Genomic DNA, 13,495 nt, shown 5'->3' on the forward strand with positions numbered 1-13,495 from the left:
AATTTTATACGACGTGTCAAGATATGGCACTCAAAACACAATGCTTGGATTTGACAACACATCTGCTCTTTGCAAGTATATCTACCGTTCACTTGTTGGTCTGCAAAGAATGGCAAGCAGACCGTTGGAAGTCCAGTAGATAAGCTCTCCATAGCTGAACGCCGACCACTATATGTTGAGAATCCACCACCTGATCATGGATGGCTTGGTACTTCCTCTTGAAGACATCGGTTTGCAATAAATCCACGTTTCTTAGTTTCCACTTCAAATTCAGCTGGCAAGATTGCTGAGTTGCCAATGACCAAATCTGGACGTATAACCCACAAAAAAAATGGTTGCTGTTTGCTAGTCCCATTGCAAACTCAACTAGTTGTTCTGATGCAATCACTATTACGCTGCCAAAGTTCACATACAGCACTGATTTAGGCTCTTTGGTATCCAGCCATTGAAGACTTGGCTCATCTTCCTCTTTCCGTAGACTATACATGTAGAAATTTAGAATAGAAGAGAATGATATTCTTTCATAATTTGATTACATGAACAACAAGATATATAAGTAAATATAATAAAACAAATTGTAAAACATACTAGATCATCTCTTTTAAAAATAAACTTGTTTTCCTAACTAATTTCCTTGCTACCTTGAGTTGTTTAAATCCTTAATTTTTTTTATTGATATATTTGAAAATAATCAAGAATATTTATTTTGATTATTTTCTTAAAACACCTACTCATGATAATTTTAATTTTTATAAGTTTAACATACATTAATACAATATGAATGAAAGTTATGGTCTTCAAGGATTTCTTCAGCTTCCATTGTGTTAAGCTAGTAAGAATTGTTATAAAGACAAACAAAGAAGCAAACAAAATTAAAGAAAGATGCTGCAATGCAAAGAAAAAAAAAATGTTTCTATGTATTATTCATTGCTTACATTTCTAACACTGTTACATTTATTTTATATGAACTAAAGGTGAGAAGCTTGGTTACATAATCTAATTAATAATAATAGATTTTATTAACTGTCTAACCATATTAACAAACTTATAATAACTATATTCTTTATTTTTTGACAGGTGGCTGAAGTATAACCTTTGATATCTTGAGACATGAAGTAACAGAAAAAGATATATGAAGAGGTGGTCATATTCTCCTCCACTGGAACAGTTTTCCTGTCACAAGGATTTCAAGAAATAGATATTAAATTCAATGGCTAAAGTGGCATTTAGGAAGAGGAATGCATTAGTTTACAGGGAAGATCTATGCTGCGGCCCAAATTAAATAAAAAAATTAAACTAAAAATTACTTTTCTAGTTGTATTATTTGATATTTTTATTAAATCTAATTTAAAATATTAATTTAAAATTTTTTTAATCTAATTTCTTATTTAATACAAATTTAAAATTAAATTGTATTTTAAAATTATCATGTTTAATTAACTTAGCCGGTAGTTGAAAATAATAAAACGGCTTAGATTGTGCCAACACAACAATAATCATGAAAATTATAATATTAAAATAATTCTATATTAATTTTTTATTCAGATATATACATGCTTTATATTCTATAATATTTAAGCTGAGAGTAGAATATAAACCTTAAAAATACCATCCTTATAAAACACAAACTATATCCCTGTAAACTAAAAATATATATCTTTTATGTGTATCATAAAAAAAAAAAAAAACCTAAAAGTACTTCCAAATCAAACATTCTCTTAGTAGCAAAGACTTTTGAAAAAGATATGGACATTAGGACACCACCTGACGTAGACACTCTTTTTAGTAATATTACTGTACTGTACTTTGTTTTATGTCCTCCACTTGTTGCAAATGAAAAGTACCCTTATTCTCAGATATCGTTCTATACTGTGATGATGGATGTATTTTAAAGTACTTTATATGTGAAGATATATTAAAATAATATATTTTTATTTTTAAAATTTAAAATCATTACATATAAAAATATATAAAATAATTTTAAATAAAAAAAAATTTAAAAAATTTCAATTTTTTTTAAAAATCTCTTTCAAAACCCAAAAACAAATATATTGTTCTTCATTGTTTAATTGGAGCCTTCTGCAAAATTCAAGACAAACACCATTAGTGCGAACACTAGCTTTCTTCAATTCGCAAGCAATAAAATCCCATCACAGAAGTGTTTTCTCTTTTGAATGATCATAGGTTACAAAGTGATGTTTGATTGTAACATTTCATTGATGAACCTGTCTAAATTAATGGATGATGAACCATTAGGGACAGTAGCCTCTTCCGCCACCTTCTTCCAGTGTTTGGCCTTTTCCCTCATTTTCTTACGCTCTTCTCCTCCCATCAAGTTCCTGATAAGCTTCTCCGCTTCTTCCCTCTTGACATGGTTATCAATCTCCATGCCAACTCCCCATTCAATGCAAGCATAGCTACAATTTATTGGTTGATCAGCAAATAAAGGCCAACATATCACTGGCACTCCAGCACACAAGCTTTCAATAATCGAATTCCAACCAGTGTGAGTTAGAAATCCCCCAACTGATGGGTGGTTCAGAACTTCCTCTTGTTGACACCAACTAGTCACGAAACCACGATTCTGAGTTTCCACTTGAAACTCAGCCGGCAAAATCGCCGACTCACCGGTAACCAAATCCGGCCTTATAATCCACAAGAACGAGATCTCGCTATTAGCTAGTCCCATGGCAAACTCAACCAGCTGCTCTGCTGTCATCACTGCTATGCTTCCAAAGTTCACATAGACAACTGACTTGGGCTCCTTGGTATCTAGCCACTGAAGGCATTCACTATCTTCTTTCCATAGATTGTATCCAATAGAGCTCAAACCATCTTGTTGAATTTGATTGAGAAGCAACTGGAGTGGACCGATGGAATACACACGAGGAAATATAGTGGAAAGGCCATCCAAAACATCTTGCTCCAATGCATCAAAAGTATGAATAGCAATTGCTTGAGCCTTAACAGAAGTCTCAGCTGCTCGCATTACAAAGTTGAAAAAAAAGTCATCTGGATCTATTGTTCGAGTATACGGAAAATCTTTAAGCTGGAGCGGTTTCATACCAGGGATTCCTTCTATAATTGTACTTTCAAGATAACCATTTGTTAGATAACTTTCATCCGTAAGAACACAGCGCGTTAAAGTTAGATCATATTGAACAATCATTGGATAGAATCATCAGACAATCATAGTTCTGTTCAAACAAGAATTTTCTTGATTATAATCTAATAAGCAGGCAATCTAAATCAATAAAAAGGCCTCATGATCTTACAAAAACTTTCTTGAAAAGTTTTGAGCGCACAATTGACCTGATCTTAATTTACCTAATCTAAGAATCAAGACTAGATCAACCACGTGCCCTGTGACCTCTACAACAAGATTAGTACCTTTAAGTGGAAGGAAGCCCTTCTCCTGGAGGTCATGAAGCTGCTTGAATCCCATATATCCACATGCAGACATGGTGACAAGCATCACAAGTGGGAGTCCAAGTTCTTCAGCAGCTGTGATGGTGAATCGCATGAAAACATCAGAAACTAGGCAAGTCATCGGAGGATTGTCAAGTTTGGCTAGAAGAACCTTTAAGGGAGCCAACATGTTATTTTCAACAGCCATGGCAAGAGGAATAGTTTCCTGGGAAGCATCTATATGTGAAGGAGGGAGGCCATCAGGGATGGTTTCAAACCGGAAGTGGGGCAAGCCATCAAGGGCATCTGGGCCTCTTGATTTCAAGAAACGTTGGTGATTGAATTCTGTGTTGACAAATGTTATGTGAAAGCCTTTGGAGTGTAAGAGTTTTGCCAATTTAAGCATGGTTTTGATATGGCTTTGAAATGGATACGGGATCAAAACCATGTGAGGCATATAATTAGCTTCTGGTTTGGATCCCATCTCTCACAACTCTCTCTATGCTTGCTTCGTTTCTTCAGAAGACTGCAGACCATGCAGTATATTATTGGATGTGAAATCTCTGCTGATATATCTCATCAATGATCATCTTTTAGGGTGTTTGTCTCTTTTTAAGTACCAGACATGTAGCTTGATGTTACATGGTTCTCTATGACTACCATCTTATAGAAAACTTGTGCTTGTGTCATGGGTGATCGGATCTTGTACAGGTTCAATTATTTTATTTTTCGCGGTGATTAAGTTTTAAATAAATAAAGCAGTAGCTTATATGATTTGATTACAAATTCAACGCCATTTACATTATTGGTTCTTTGAATCAATTTGTCCGCCCAAGTCAGATTTAACAATTATACACATATGAGTTGTCAACAGACAATCAAGCTTTTCATAATTACCTTATTTGGAGTCAAGACGTTCCATGTGGATCGCATTGATGCATGCACAATCACTTTCACATGAAACACCACTTCTCCAACAAATAATCAATAAAATCCAATCATGAAACTTGTTTTCTTTTTATATAATCAAAATAAGTAACAAATTAACTTAATGATTAATTAGAATATTTCTAGTTAATCAATGCTTAACAAATCCAATCAGGGAAGGGCCAGGTTATTTTCTTTTGTTCACATACCAACGAAATTTGATCTTTTCATGAAATTTTTTTTTATTCTAGTGCGACGATCTAATTGTTTGAGGAGATTATTTCATGGATGAACTTGTTCAAATTAATGGATGATGTCCCCATTTGCTAAGGTTTTGTATTCAGCTTCAGTAAAAAAACGAGTAACTATACGTTGCTTAAGATAACCAAAAGACACAAGATAATTATCCATAAATTTTCTATCATCAACTACCTGCAAAATCTGCATTTGTAAAGCCTTGTAATGGAAAGGAAAAACTATGAGTAATATGTAGGTCATGTGTTGTCATATCTTTAAGATAATACAAAATATGTTTAATAGTAGCCCAATGAGAGCTTATAGGAACATGCATAAACTGACAGATTCTGTTAACAACAAAGCAAATATCTAATCTTGCAAAAGTGAGATATTAAAAAGTACTTTTAATTTGAAGAAAACATGTAATATCAAAAAACAAAGAATTTAACAGTATAATAACTTTGGATATAAAGATAGAAGTATCAATAGATTTTCAAGATATCATACCTTGTTAAAAACGGAGCATTTATTTATTATAATATTTAAATTCCAATAAAAGGCAACAGACAGGGAAAGAAATTTGATCTTTTCATGAATTTTTTATTTCTAGTGTGACGATCTAATTGTTTGAAGAGATTAACTTAATGATTAATTAGAATATTTCTAGTTAATCAATGCTTAAGATAACCAAAAGATACAAGATAATCATCCATAAATTTTCTATCATCAACTACCTATCAACTACCTGCAAAATCTGCATTTGTAAAGCCTTGTAATGGAAAGGAATAACTATGAGTAATATGTAGGTTATGTATTGTTGTATTTTTAAGATAATACAAAATACGTTTAACAGTAGTCCAATGAGAGCTTGTAAAAGCATACATAAACTAACAAACTCTATTAACAACAAAATAAATATATAATCTTGTAAAAATGAGATATTAAAGAGTACTTTTAATTTGAGGAAAACATGTAGTATCAAAAAACAAAGAATCTAACAGTATAATAGCTTTGGATATAAAAATAGAAGTATTGACAGATTTTCAAGATATCATACCATGTTAAAAACGGAGCATTTATTTATTATAATATTTAAATTCCAATATAAGGCAACAGACAGGGAAGGAAATTTGATCTTTTCACATAGGAACGAAATTTTATCTTTTCATGAATTTTTTATTTCTAGTGTGACGATCTAATTGTTTGAAGAGATTATGCCATGGATGAACTTGTCCAAATTAATGGATGATGTACCCTCTGGCCCAACAGCTTCTTCAGCCGACCTTTTCCACTCCATAGCCTTTCCCCTCATTTTCTCACCCTTTTCCCCTTCCATTAGCTCCTTCACCAGCATCTCCACTTCTTCCCTCTTGACGTTATTATCAATCTCCATTCCAACTCCCCATTCATTGCAGCTATATCTACAGTTCATTGCTTGATCAGCGAAGAAGGGCCAACACGCCATTGGAACACCAGCACACAAGCTCTCAATGGTTGAACCCCAGCCACTATGAGTTAGAAACCCTCCAACTGCTGGATGGTTAAGCACTTCCTCTTGTGGACACCAACTTGTAATAAAGCCACGTTTTTCAGTTTCCTCTGCAAATTCAGCTGGTAAAACAGCTGATTCACCGATGACCAAATCTGGCCTTATAATCCACAAGAATGGGATATTACTATTAACTAATCCCATTGCAAACTCCACCAGTTGATCAGCTGTCATCACTGTTATGCTTCCAAAATTCACATACACAACTGATTTGGGTTCCTTTGTTTCCAGCCATTGGAGACACTCATGGTCTTCTTTCCACAGACTGTAACCAATAGACTTCAAGCCATTTTCTTCGAATTGATTTAGGAGTAACTGGAGTGGACCAATGGAATAAACTCGAGGGAAAATAGTGGAAAGGCCATCTAAAACTTCTGGTTCCAAGGCGTCAAAAGTATGAAAAGCAATTGCACGAGCTTTAACAGAAGTTTCAGCAACCCCAATGACAAAGTTAAATACAACTTCATCTGGATCTGTTGTTTGAATAAATGGAAAATCTTTAAGACGAACGTCTTTCATACCAGGAGCCCAGTCTACTTTTGTCTCAAGATAGCCGTTGCTTAGATTGCTCAAATCTGCAAAACACAATCTTATTAGACCAAGCTCAAAATGAAAATTTAATGCACATAATCATTGATCTTGCCTGTGTGATTTAAGCTTGGTAATTTTTGTCGGAACGCGGGCATACCAAATTAATTAAATTGTAATATTGTTTTAATAATAATAAAGTGTATTAATAAAAAATAAATCATTTAAAAGATAATTTCTAAAAAGTTAAAACATCATTTACAATAAAATAAAATGAATGCGATGTAAAAAATAAATAAAAAGAAAACAAAAAGAAATATAAAAGGAAATAATAATCAAATTAGTGATTTGTGTTTGTTCACATTTAAATACTATTTACACTATGAATAAGATGTATAGCTAAAATTAAATTTATTATACTTTAGTCAATTGATCGTCTATGCAAGATAAAAAAGAAACTGGTATCGCAATTCGGCTACACCTTGTTATAAACCAAATTATTTTTTATGAGCCAAATACTCCCTATTGTGCTGAAAAAAATAAGATTCCAAGCCTGTATCCGAAATATATCTTCCATTAAAAAAGACCACTAATAAATAAATAAAAATCTAAGAGTAGATTCTCCCACCATCATAAATTTTTTATGATTTCTAGGATTATCTGATTTAATAATTGTAAGATTTTTAGAGAAGTGATTTGGAAAAGGATATTATATAAAATTTACATGGTTCTATGGCATGTTATTTGAATTATGCGGTCGAACGTACAGTATATATAACATAATATAATATATTATACTATAAATAAAAGAAATTGTTGTCGTGATAATGTTTTATAATCATTTCTCCATCAACTTGCTAGGGAGAATCTGGATGTTTGAAAATTTAGAAAGGAATATTAGCTGCAAAATACTAAAGAAGTTGTATAATGGTGTATAAAGCCACTTTGCTTGGAAGTTCACTTGCAATTGATGATTACTTAAATAATAAACAAGCATGTGAATTACCTTTGATTGGGGTGAAGCCTCTCTCTCTGAGAGCATGGAGCTGTTTAAATCCCATATAGCCACATGCATTCATAGTGGCATACATCACAACTGGAAGACCAACTTCTTCCCCAGCTTTGATGGAGATTGGAGCGAAGGGATCAGAAACAATGCAGGTAACCGGAGGGTTGTTCTCCGATACGGTATTTCTGAGTTCCAGAAGAAGATCTTTAAAGGGTGCTAAGAAATTCTTGTTCATGGCATCACAAAGAGAAGGTATGTCTTGGGTGGCATCAATATCTGAAGGAGGGAGACCATCAGGAATGGTTCTAAAATGGAAGCCAGGCAAGTCATCAAGGGCATGAGGTCCTCTTGACCTGAGGAAACGTTTGTGATTGAATTCTGTGTTGACAAACGTGATGTGAAGACCTTTGTAGTGAAGAAGCTTTGCAAGTTTAAGCATAGTCTTTATATGACCTTGGAGTGGACTTGGGATCATAACAACATGAGGCTTGGAAATGGATCCCATATCTCTCTCCTTCCCCCTTACTGGCTAGCTTGCTTCACTATGTTCAGTCTCAATGAGTCTTTTCCTGTGATTTATAGCCAGAAATGCTCGTTTTTCTATTTACAATTGTATCTTCCTTGAACTTTCTATTTTTATTTTATTAATGTCACGTTTTGCCAGGTCATTGTAGTTGTGCTCTAGTGATAACAACGAGAAATTTTACAGACACGAGGGAATAAACAACGATAAAATTTTAAATATAGATATTTTTATTATTTTTAATAGGTTATGTTTTTTTTATACATGTCCCCCCCCTCCCCTCCCCAAGACAGACCCACCACGTAACTAATAGAAAGCAACTAATTAATTTCTTAATCACAGCTCGTAAGTACCTCCAAAATACAAGGATTTTACAAATTAATTATCACCATTATATGCAAAATCTTATCAGCAAAATTGTGTGGCAGCCTGTAACGTAACATTGCACTATCTGCAGCATCTATCATTGGCCCTTTTTCTAGTCGTATGAATGAATGGCCAGTTATTTTTTCATTGAAAATTATTATTAAAATACATATCCAGATTATGGCAACTAGAAAACTTTATTTATAGCAATGAACATATAATGAATTTAATTAATTTAATCTAAGAAGAAATTAAAAAAAAGTTCAATTATACAAATAATTGAAATCTTGCAAGTTCAATTATATACAGTATCACTCATCCTTTTCTTCTTACTAACAGTTGGATAAATCGTTTTAGAACGTGGAAACCTGCACCATAACACCTCCCCCCCTCCCTCCCTCCCTGAACCACCGGCCCTTACTGTCATGATAGACACATGGCTAGTGCCGTGAGTAAAAAGCTGCTTAAATTGACAACATGTCATGATAGAGTAACATTTAATGTATGGAGCCAAGGGTTTTGACGATCCGAACAGTGAGGAGGATATTTTGAGTAGGAGACATGTTGATTTTGGAGCTCTAAGATATAGAAAGTAAAATATTACACATTTACTCTCAGTTGATGACTCTACAATTTACTTATTCCATAGCATTAAAAAAGAATTAACTGTAAATCATTAAACACATTAAAAATTTTCAATTTTTTTTTAAAACTCTTTTAAAACCCAAAAACAAATATATTATTCTTCATTGTTTGATTGGAGCCTTCTGCAAAATTCAAGAACGGTAGGTGTTGAAAAATCTCAGTCAACAAGCATGCCTGAATATTAAGTTGGAGGCTTCTGAGAAACTCAAGAATAGTAGGCTGTGATAAATTAATTTCTGGATTGATCTTTAACAGGGACTGTTCAATGGGCAAATTTCTACGCCCGAGCTCATTGGACTGGAAATGTCTTTGTAGACCTAGAAGCTGTTCAGTTGCGTGCTAGGTTCTTGAGACGTTACAGACAACCATATGGACGATGTAGCTTGATGTTACATGTTTTGTTTAGTTCTCTATTTTACCATCTTATAGAGATAACTTGGCCAAGTGCTTGTGTCATGGATGATTGGATCTTGTACAGGTTCAATTATTTTATTTTCATGGTGATTTAAGTTTTAAATAAATCAATTTGATTTAAAAGCCATTTACATTATTGGTTTTTTGAATCAATTTGCCCGACAAAGTCAGATCTAACAATTATACACATGAGTTGTCATCAGACAATCAAGCTTTTCATAATTGTAAAGATAGCAAAATTTACACAGAAACAAATAGAGAAATGAAGAGAAGCAGAGAGAATTTCTGCTAAACAGATAGAGAGAGAAAAACTTTTGTGTTATTTCTTGATTAATCCGGACATCTTTTATGTATTTTTATAGTTGGAAGCTTGTTTACGTTATCTATCCTCTCTTTATTTTCATTAATCAATGCTAACAGACTTTTTTAACTGTCTAACAATACTAACAACATTCTAACCATTTTATTATCTAATCTCTTAACATGTGGCAGGACTAGGTCCTTTGATATCTTTACATTCCCCCTTAATCACAGGCTTGGAGAAGCCAAGCATAAGATTGAAATAGTGGTGCTGAAATAAAGGAATGGAAAGACCTTTAGTGAGGATATCAGCAAACTGGTCTGCAGAAGAGACATGCTAGACCAGCAAATCACCTTTGATAACACGTTCTCTAACAAAATGATAATCAATCTGGAGATGATTCATTCTTGAATGGAACACTAGATTGGAAACAAGGGAAATAGAAGAGATATTATCACAATGGATTAAAGGAGGAATTTGTAAAGGGATATGAATGTCACAGAGCAGTTGGTGAATCCAGTCAAGTTCTGCAGGATTAATAGCTAGAGCCCGATATTCAACCTTAGTAGAGGATCGAGAAACAATATGTTGTTTCTTAAAAGCCCAAGAAATAGGACTTGAGCCGAAGTAAACACTAGAACTCGAGACAAACCATCTGTCGTTTGGATCACCAGCCTAGTTAGCATCACTATAAGCCTGTAGATTAAGAAGACTAGGCTGAAAATGAAGTCCAAAATCAAAGGTACCTTTGAGATACTGCAAGATTCTCTTTACTACTACAACATGAGAGTCCATAAGATTATGCATGAATTAACAAGCTTGATTCACTGAGAAGGCAATATCAGGCCTTGTGAAGGTGAGATACTGCAAGGCTCCAACAATACTCATGTATTGCCGTGGATAAGAATAAGGCTTGCCAGCATCCTTGAGCAGGTGATGATGAGGAATACAAGGAGTAGCACATGGTTTTGAATTCTGTAAATCAAGCCTATTAAGTAATTCCTTGATATAGCTGGTCTGAGACACAAGCAAACCAGAAGACAGATAAGAAATCTGTAGCCCCAAAAAATAATTCAACTGGCCTAAATCTTTCATATCAAATTCCTAAGTAAAGGCTTCAATAACTGATGTCAGAAGAGAAGAATGACTACCTGTAAGAATGATATCATCTACATAGAGTAGCAAGACCATAGTGCCAAGAGAAGAGTGCTGAACAAACAGAGAAAGATTAGTAAGAGATGCTTGAAACCCCAAACTTGGTTAAAAAACTAGTAAATCTCTTATTCCAGGCATGAAGAGCCTGTTTTAGACCATACAAAGACTTCCTTAGTCTGCAAACAAATTAAGAAGGATGAAGCTTGCTCATAAAGCCTTGAGTTGAGTCATATAAACCTCCTCGTTAATAATACCATGCAAAAATGCATTTTTAACATCAAGTTGCCTTAAAGACCAATTAAACTAAGCTACAAGGGCAATGACTAAACGAACAGTGGTAGGTTTCACCAGAGGACTGAAGGTTTCACCATAGTCAATACCTTCCTTTTGATTAAAGCCCTTAGCCACCAATCGAGCCTAATGTCTGGCTATAGATCCATCTGCATTCTTCTTGATTCGATAGACCCACTTACAACCTACAAGATTCTTAGTAGGTGGTAGAGAAACCAAGTCCCAAGTGCCTTGTGCATGAAGAGCCTCAATTTCCTCTTGCATAACAAATTGCCATTCAACAACTATAGAAGCAGCTTTGAAGGAACTAGGTTTAACCTGAGAGAGATCAATAGACTGTACAGAGACAGAGTAGGCCTTCCTTTTAGAAATACCATTCCTAGACCTGGTTCTCATGGGATGAAGATTCATAGGTGAAAGAGGCAAAACTACACAAAGATTCTCAAGTTGGAAATTAGGATCCACAGGGAGAGGAGATTATGCAGTGGAGTTCAAAACTGGTAGAGGTTGAGGGTTGGCACTAGGAGGCAGTGTATGCAAAGATGTAGGGGCTCGAGAAGGGAATGAAGAAGAAGAAATAATAGGCAAAACAATGTTATGTAGAGAAATAGATGGTGAAGAAGTAGAGGAAGAAGCAGAGACTGCAGGCACAGAGGTGTAAGGAAACATAGATTCATCAAAGATGACATCTCGAGTCACAAAGAACCGATTGGTTTGAAGAGAAAAACAAATATACCCTTTATACTGACCTGCATACCCTAGAAAAATACAAGTGGAAGTTTTTGGCTGAAGTTTGTGAGTATTGTAAGGCTTGAGTAAAGGAAAACAAGCACAACCAAAGATTCTCAAATGATTGATGACTGATGTATAACCATATAACAAGAAAAAAAGAGATTTAAGCTGAAGAATTTGACAAGGCATCCGATTAATCAAATAGATGGAAGTAGCACAAGCGTGAAACCAAAATTTAGGAGGAAAATTGGCAGTTCGTAACAAAGTGATTGCTGTTTCTAAAATATACCTATGTTTTCTCTTAGCAAGACCATTTTGTTCAGGAGTATATGGACAAGACATTTGATGGACAATTCCCTTGGTAAGAAGATAATGTTTGAATTTATTACTAAGATACTCACCACCCCCATCATTTTGAAAGAATAAGAAGATAATGTTTGAATTTATTACTAAGATACTCACCACCCCCATCATTTTGAAAGAACCGAAGAGAGTAACTAAGAAGGTATGGAAATAGACAAAAATAGAATAAACTTCTCATTTATTGATCATTGGAAAAATCCAAGTAAACCGAGTACATTCATCAATGAAACTAACATAATATTTGAATCCCTCAACAAATATAGTGGGAGAAGGACCCCAAACATCACTATGTATTACCTCTAAAGGTTTGATTGATTTAACTGCTGGATAAGGAAAAAGAAGTTTGGCAAGTTTGCCTTCTAAACAAGTTGTACAAACTAATTTGAAAGTGTCTAAAGTAAAAGGAATCTGGGATTGATTTAAAAGAGTAGAAGTGATTTTGTTAGAGGGATGACCGAAACGCTTGTGCTAGAGACTTGTTTTGACCTATTGACCAAGATAGCAAAATTGATTATTGTGGAAAGTAGATGCTTGTTGAAAATGAGGTTATGGAATAGAAGAAATAAAGAAAGGAATAAGATATAAACCATCTTTACACAATCCCTTGAAAAGGACATTCCCTGTGATCTTGTCCTGAATCCAAAAACCAAATGCATCACAAATAAATCTGCAATAGTTATCTTTACATAACCTATAAATCGATAGTAAATGTTGAGATAGCTTAAGCACATGCAAAACTTGTTTTAATTGTAATGAGCACTGTGGAACATCCAAAATAGAAGAGCCAATACTAGAAATGCTCAAACCTGAACCTCCTACAGTGGTAATGGTATAAGATCCTGAGTAAGGAGTAGCCAATCTGAGTTAAGCCAAATCAGAGGTCATATGAGTTGTTGCTCCAGTATCAGCCACCCAAAATTGTTCATGAGGTGGAGAAGAAGGAAAGTTGGCATGCATAACACTAAGATTGGTTGAAGGAGGTCTGCTTTGATAAGAGAAGTTGCCTCTATGATAACATTGAATAACATAATGCCTAAATTTCCAACA

The 13,495-nt window shown here is 34.2% G+C and overlaps 2 protein-coding genes across 3 annotated transcripts; both read right to left on the reverse strand.

Moving 5' to 3' along the window:
- Window positions 1–2,103: 2,103 nt before the first annotated feature.
- On the reverse strand, window positions 2,104–4,126 carry LOC133676856 (7-deoxyloganetin glucosyltransferase-like). Of its 2 annotated transcripts, none has more exons than XM_062098635.1 (2): window positions 3,391–4,126; window positions 2,104–3,078 (listed from the first exon to the last, which is right to left on the reverse strand). In XM_062098635.1, exons 1-2 carry the CDS (start codon window positions 3,890–3,892, stop codon window positions 2,186–2,188), a joined length of 1,395 nt encoding a protein of 464 aa, XP_061954619.1. In that variant the 5' UTR covers window positions 3,893–4,126; the 3' UTR covers window positions 2,104–2,185. The 2 variants fall into 2 exon arrangements, with proteins under 2 accessions (XP_061954619.1, XP_061954620.1); XM_062098636.1 differs by having other exon boundaries at window positions 2,104–2,979; window positions 3,391–4,125.
- A 1,505-nt stretch (window positions 4,127–5,631) lies between these two features.
- LOC133676794 (7-deoxyloganetin glucosyltransferase-like) lies at window positions 5,632–8,228 on the reverse strand. Its single transcript, XM_062098533.1, has 2 exons — window positions 7,656–8,228; window positions 5,632–6,696 (listed from the first exon to the last, which is right to left on the reverse strand). The coding sequence occupies exons 1-2, from the start codon at window positions 8,161–8,163 to the stop codon at window positions 5,768–5,770; spliced, it is 1,437 nt and encodes a 478-aa protein (XP_061954517.1). The 5' UTR covers window positions 8,164–8,228; the 3' UTR covers window positions 5,632–5,767.
- Between the last annotated feature and the right edge of the window lie 5,267 nt (window positions 8,229–13,495).

Source organism: Populus nigra, chromosome 17 (genome assembly GCF_951802175.1).
Source record: "Populus nigra chromosome 17, ddPopNigr1.1, whole genome shotgun sequence".
NCBI lineage: Eukaryota > Viridiplantae > Streptophyta > Magnoliopsida > Malpighiales > Salicaceae > Populus > Populus nigra.

What these genes read in the sequence shown, in the direction of transcription:
- LOC133676856 (XM_062098635.1), bottom strand. Translation starts at nt 3,892, where the DNA reads ATGGGATCCAAACCAGAAGCTAATTATATGCCTCACATGGTTTTGATC. An exon ending in GGGCTTCCTTCCACTTAAAG is followed by an intron (nt 3,079 to 3,390) that starts GTACTAATCTTG and finishes GTACAATTATAG; the next exon opens with AAGGAATCCCTGGTATGAAA.
- LOC133676794 (XM_062098533.1), bottom strand. Translation starts at nt 8,163, where the DNA reads ATGGGATCCATTTCCAAGCCTCATGTTGTTATGATCCCAAGTCCACTC. An exon ending in AGGCTTCACCCCAATCAAAG is followed by an intron (nt 6,697 to 7,655) that starts GTAATTCACATG and finishes TGTGTTTTGCAG; the next exon opens with ATTTGAGCAATCTAAGCAAC.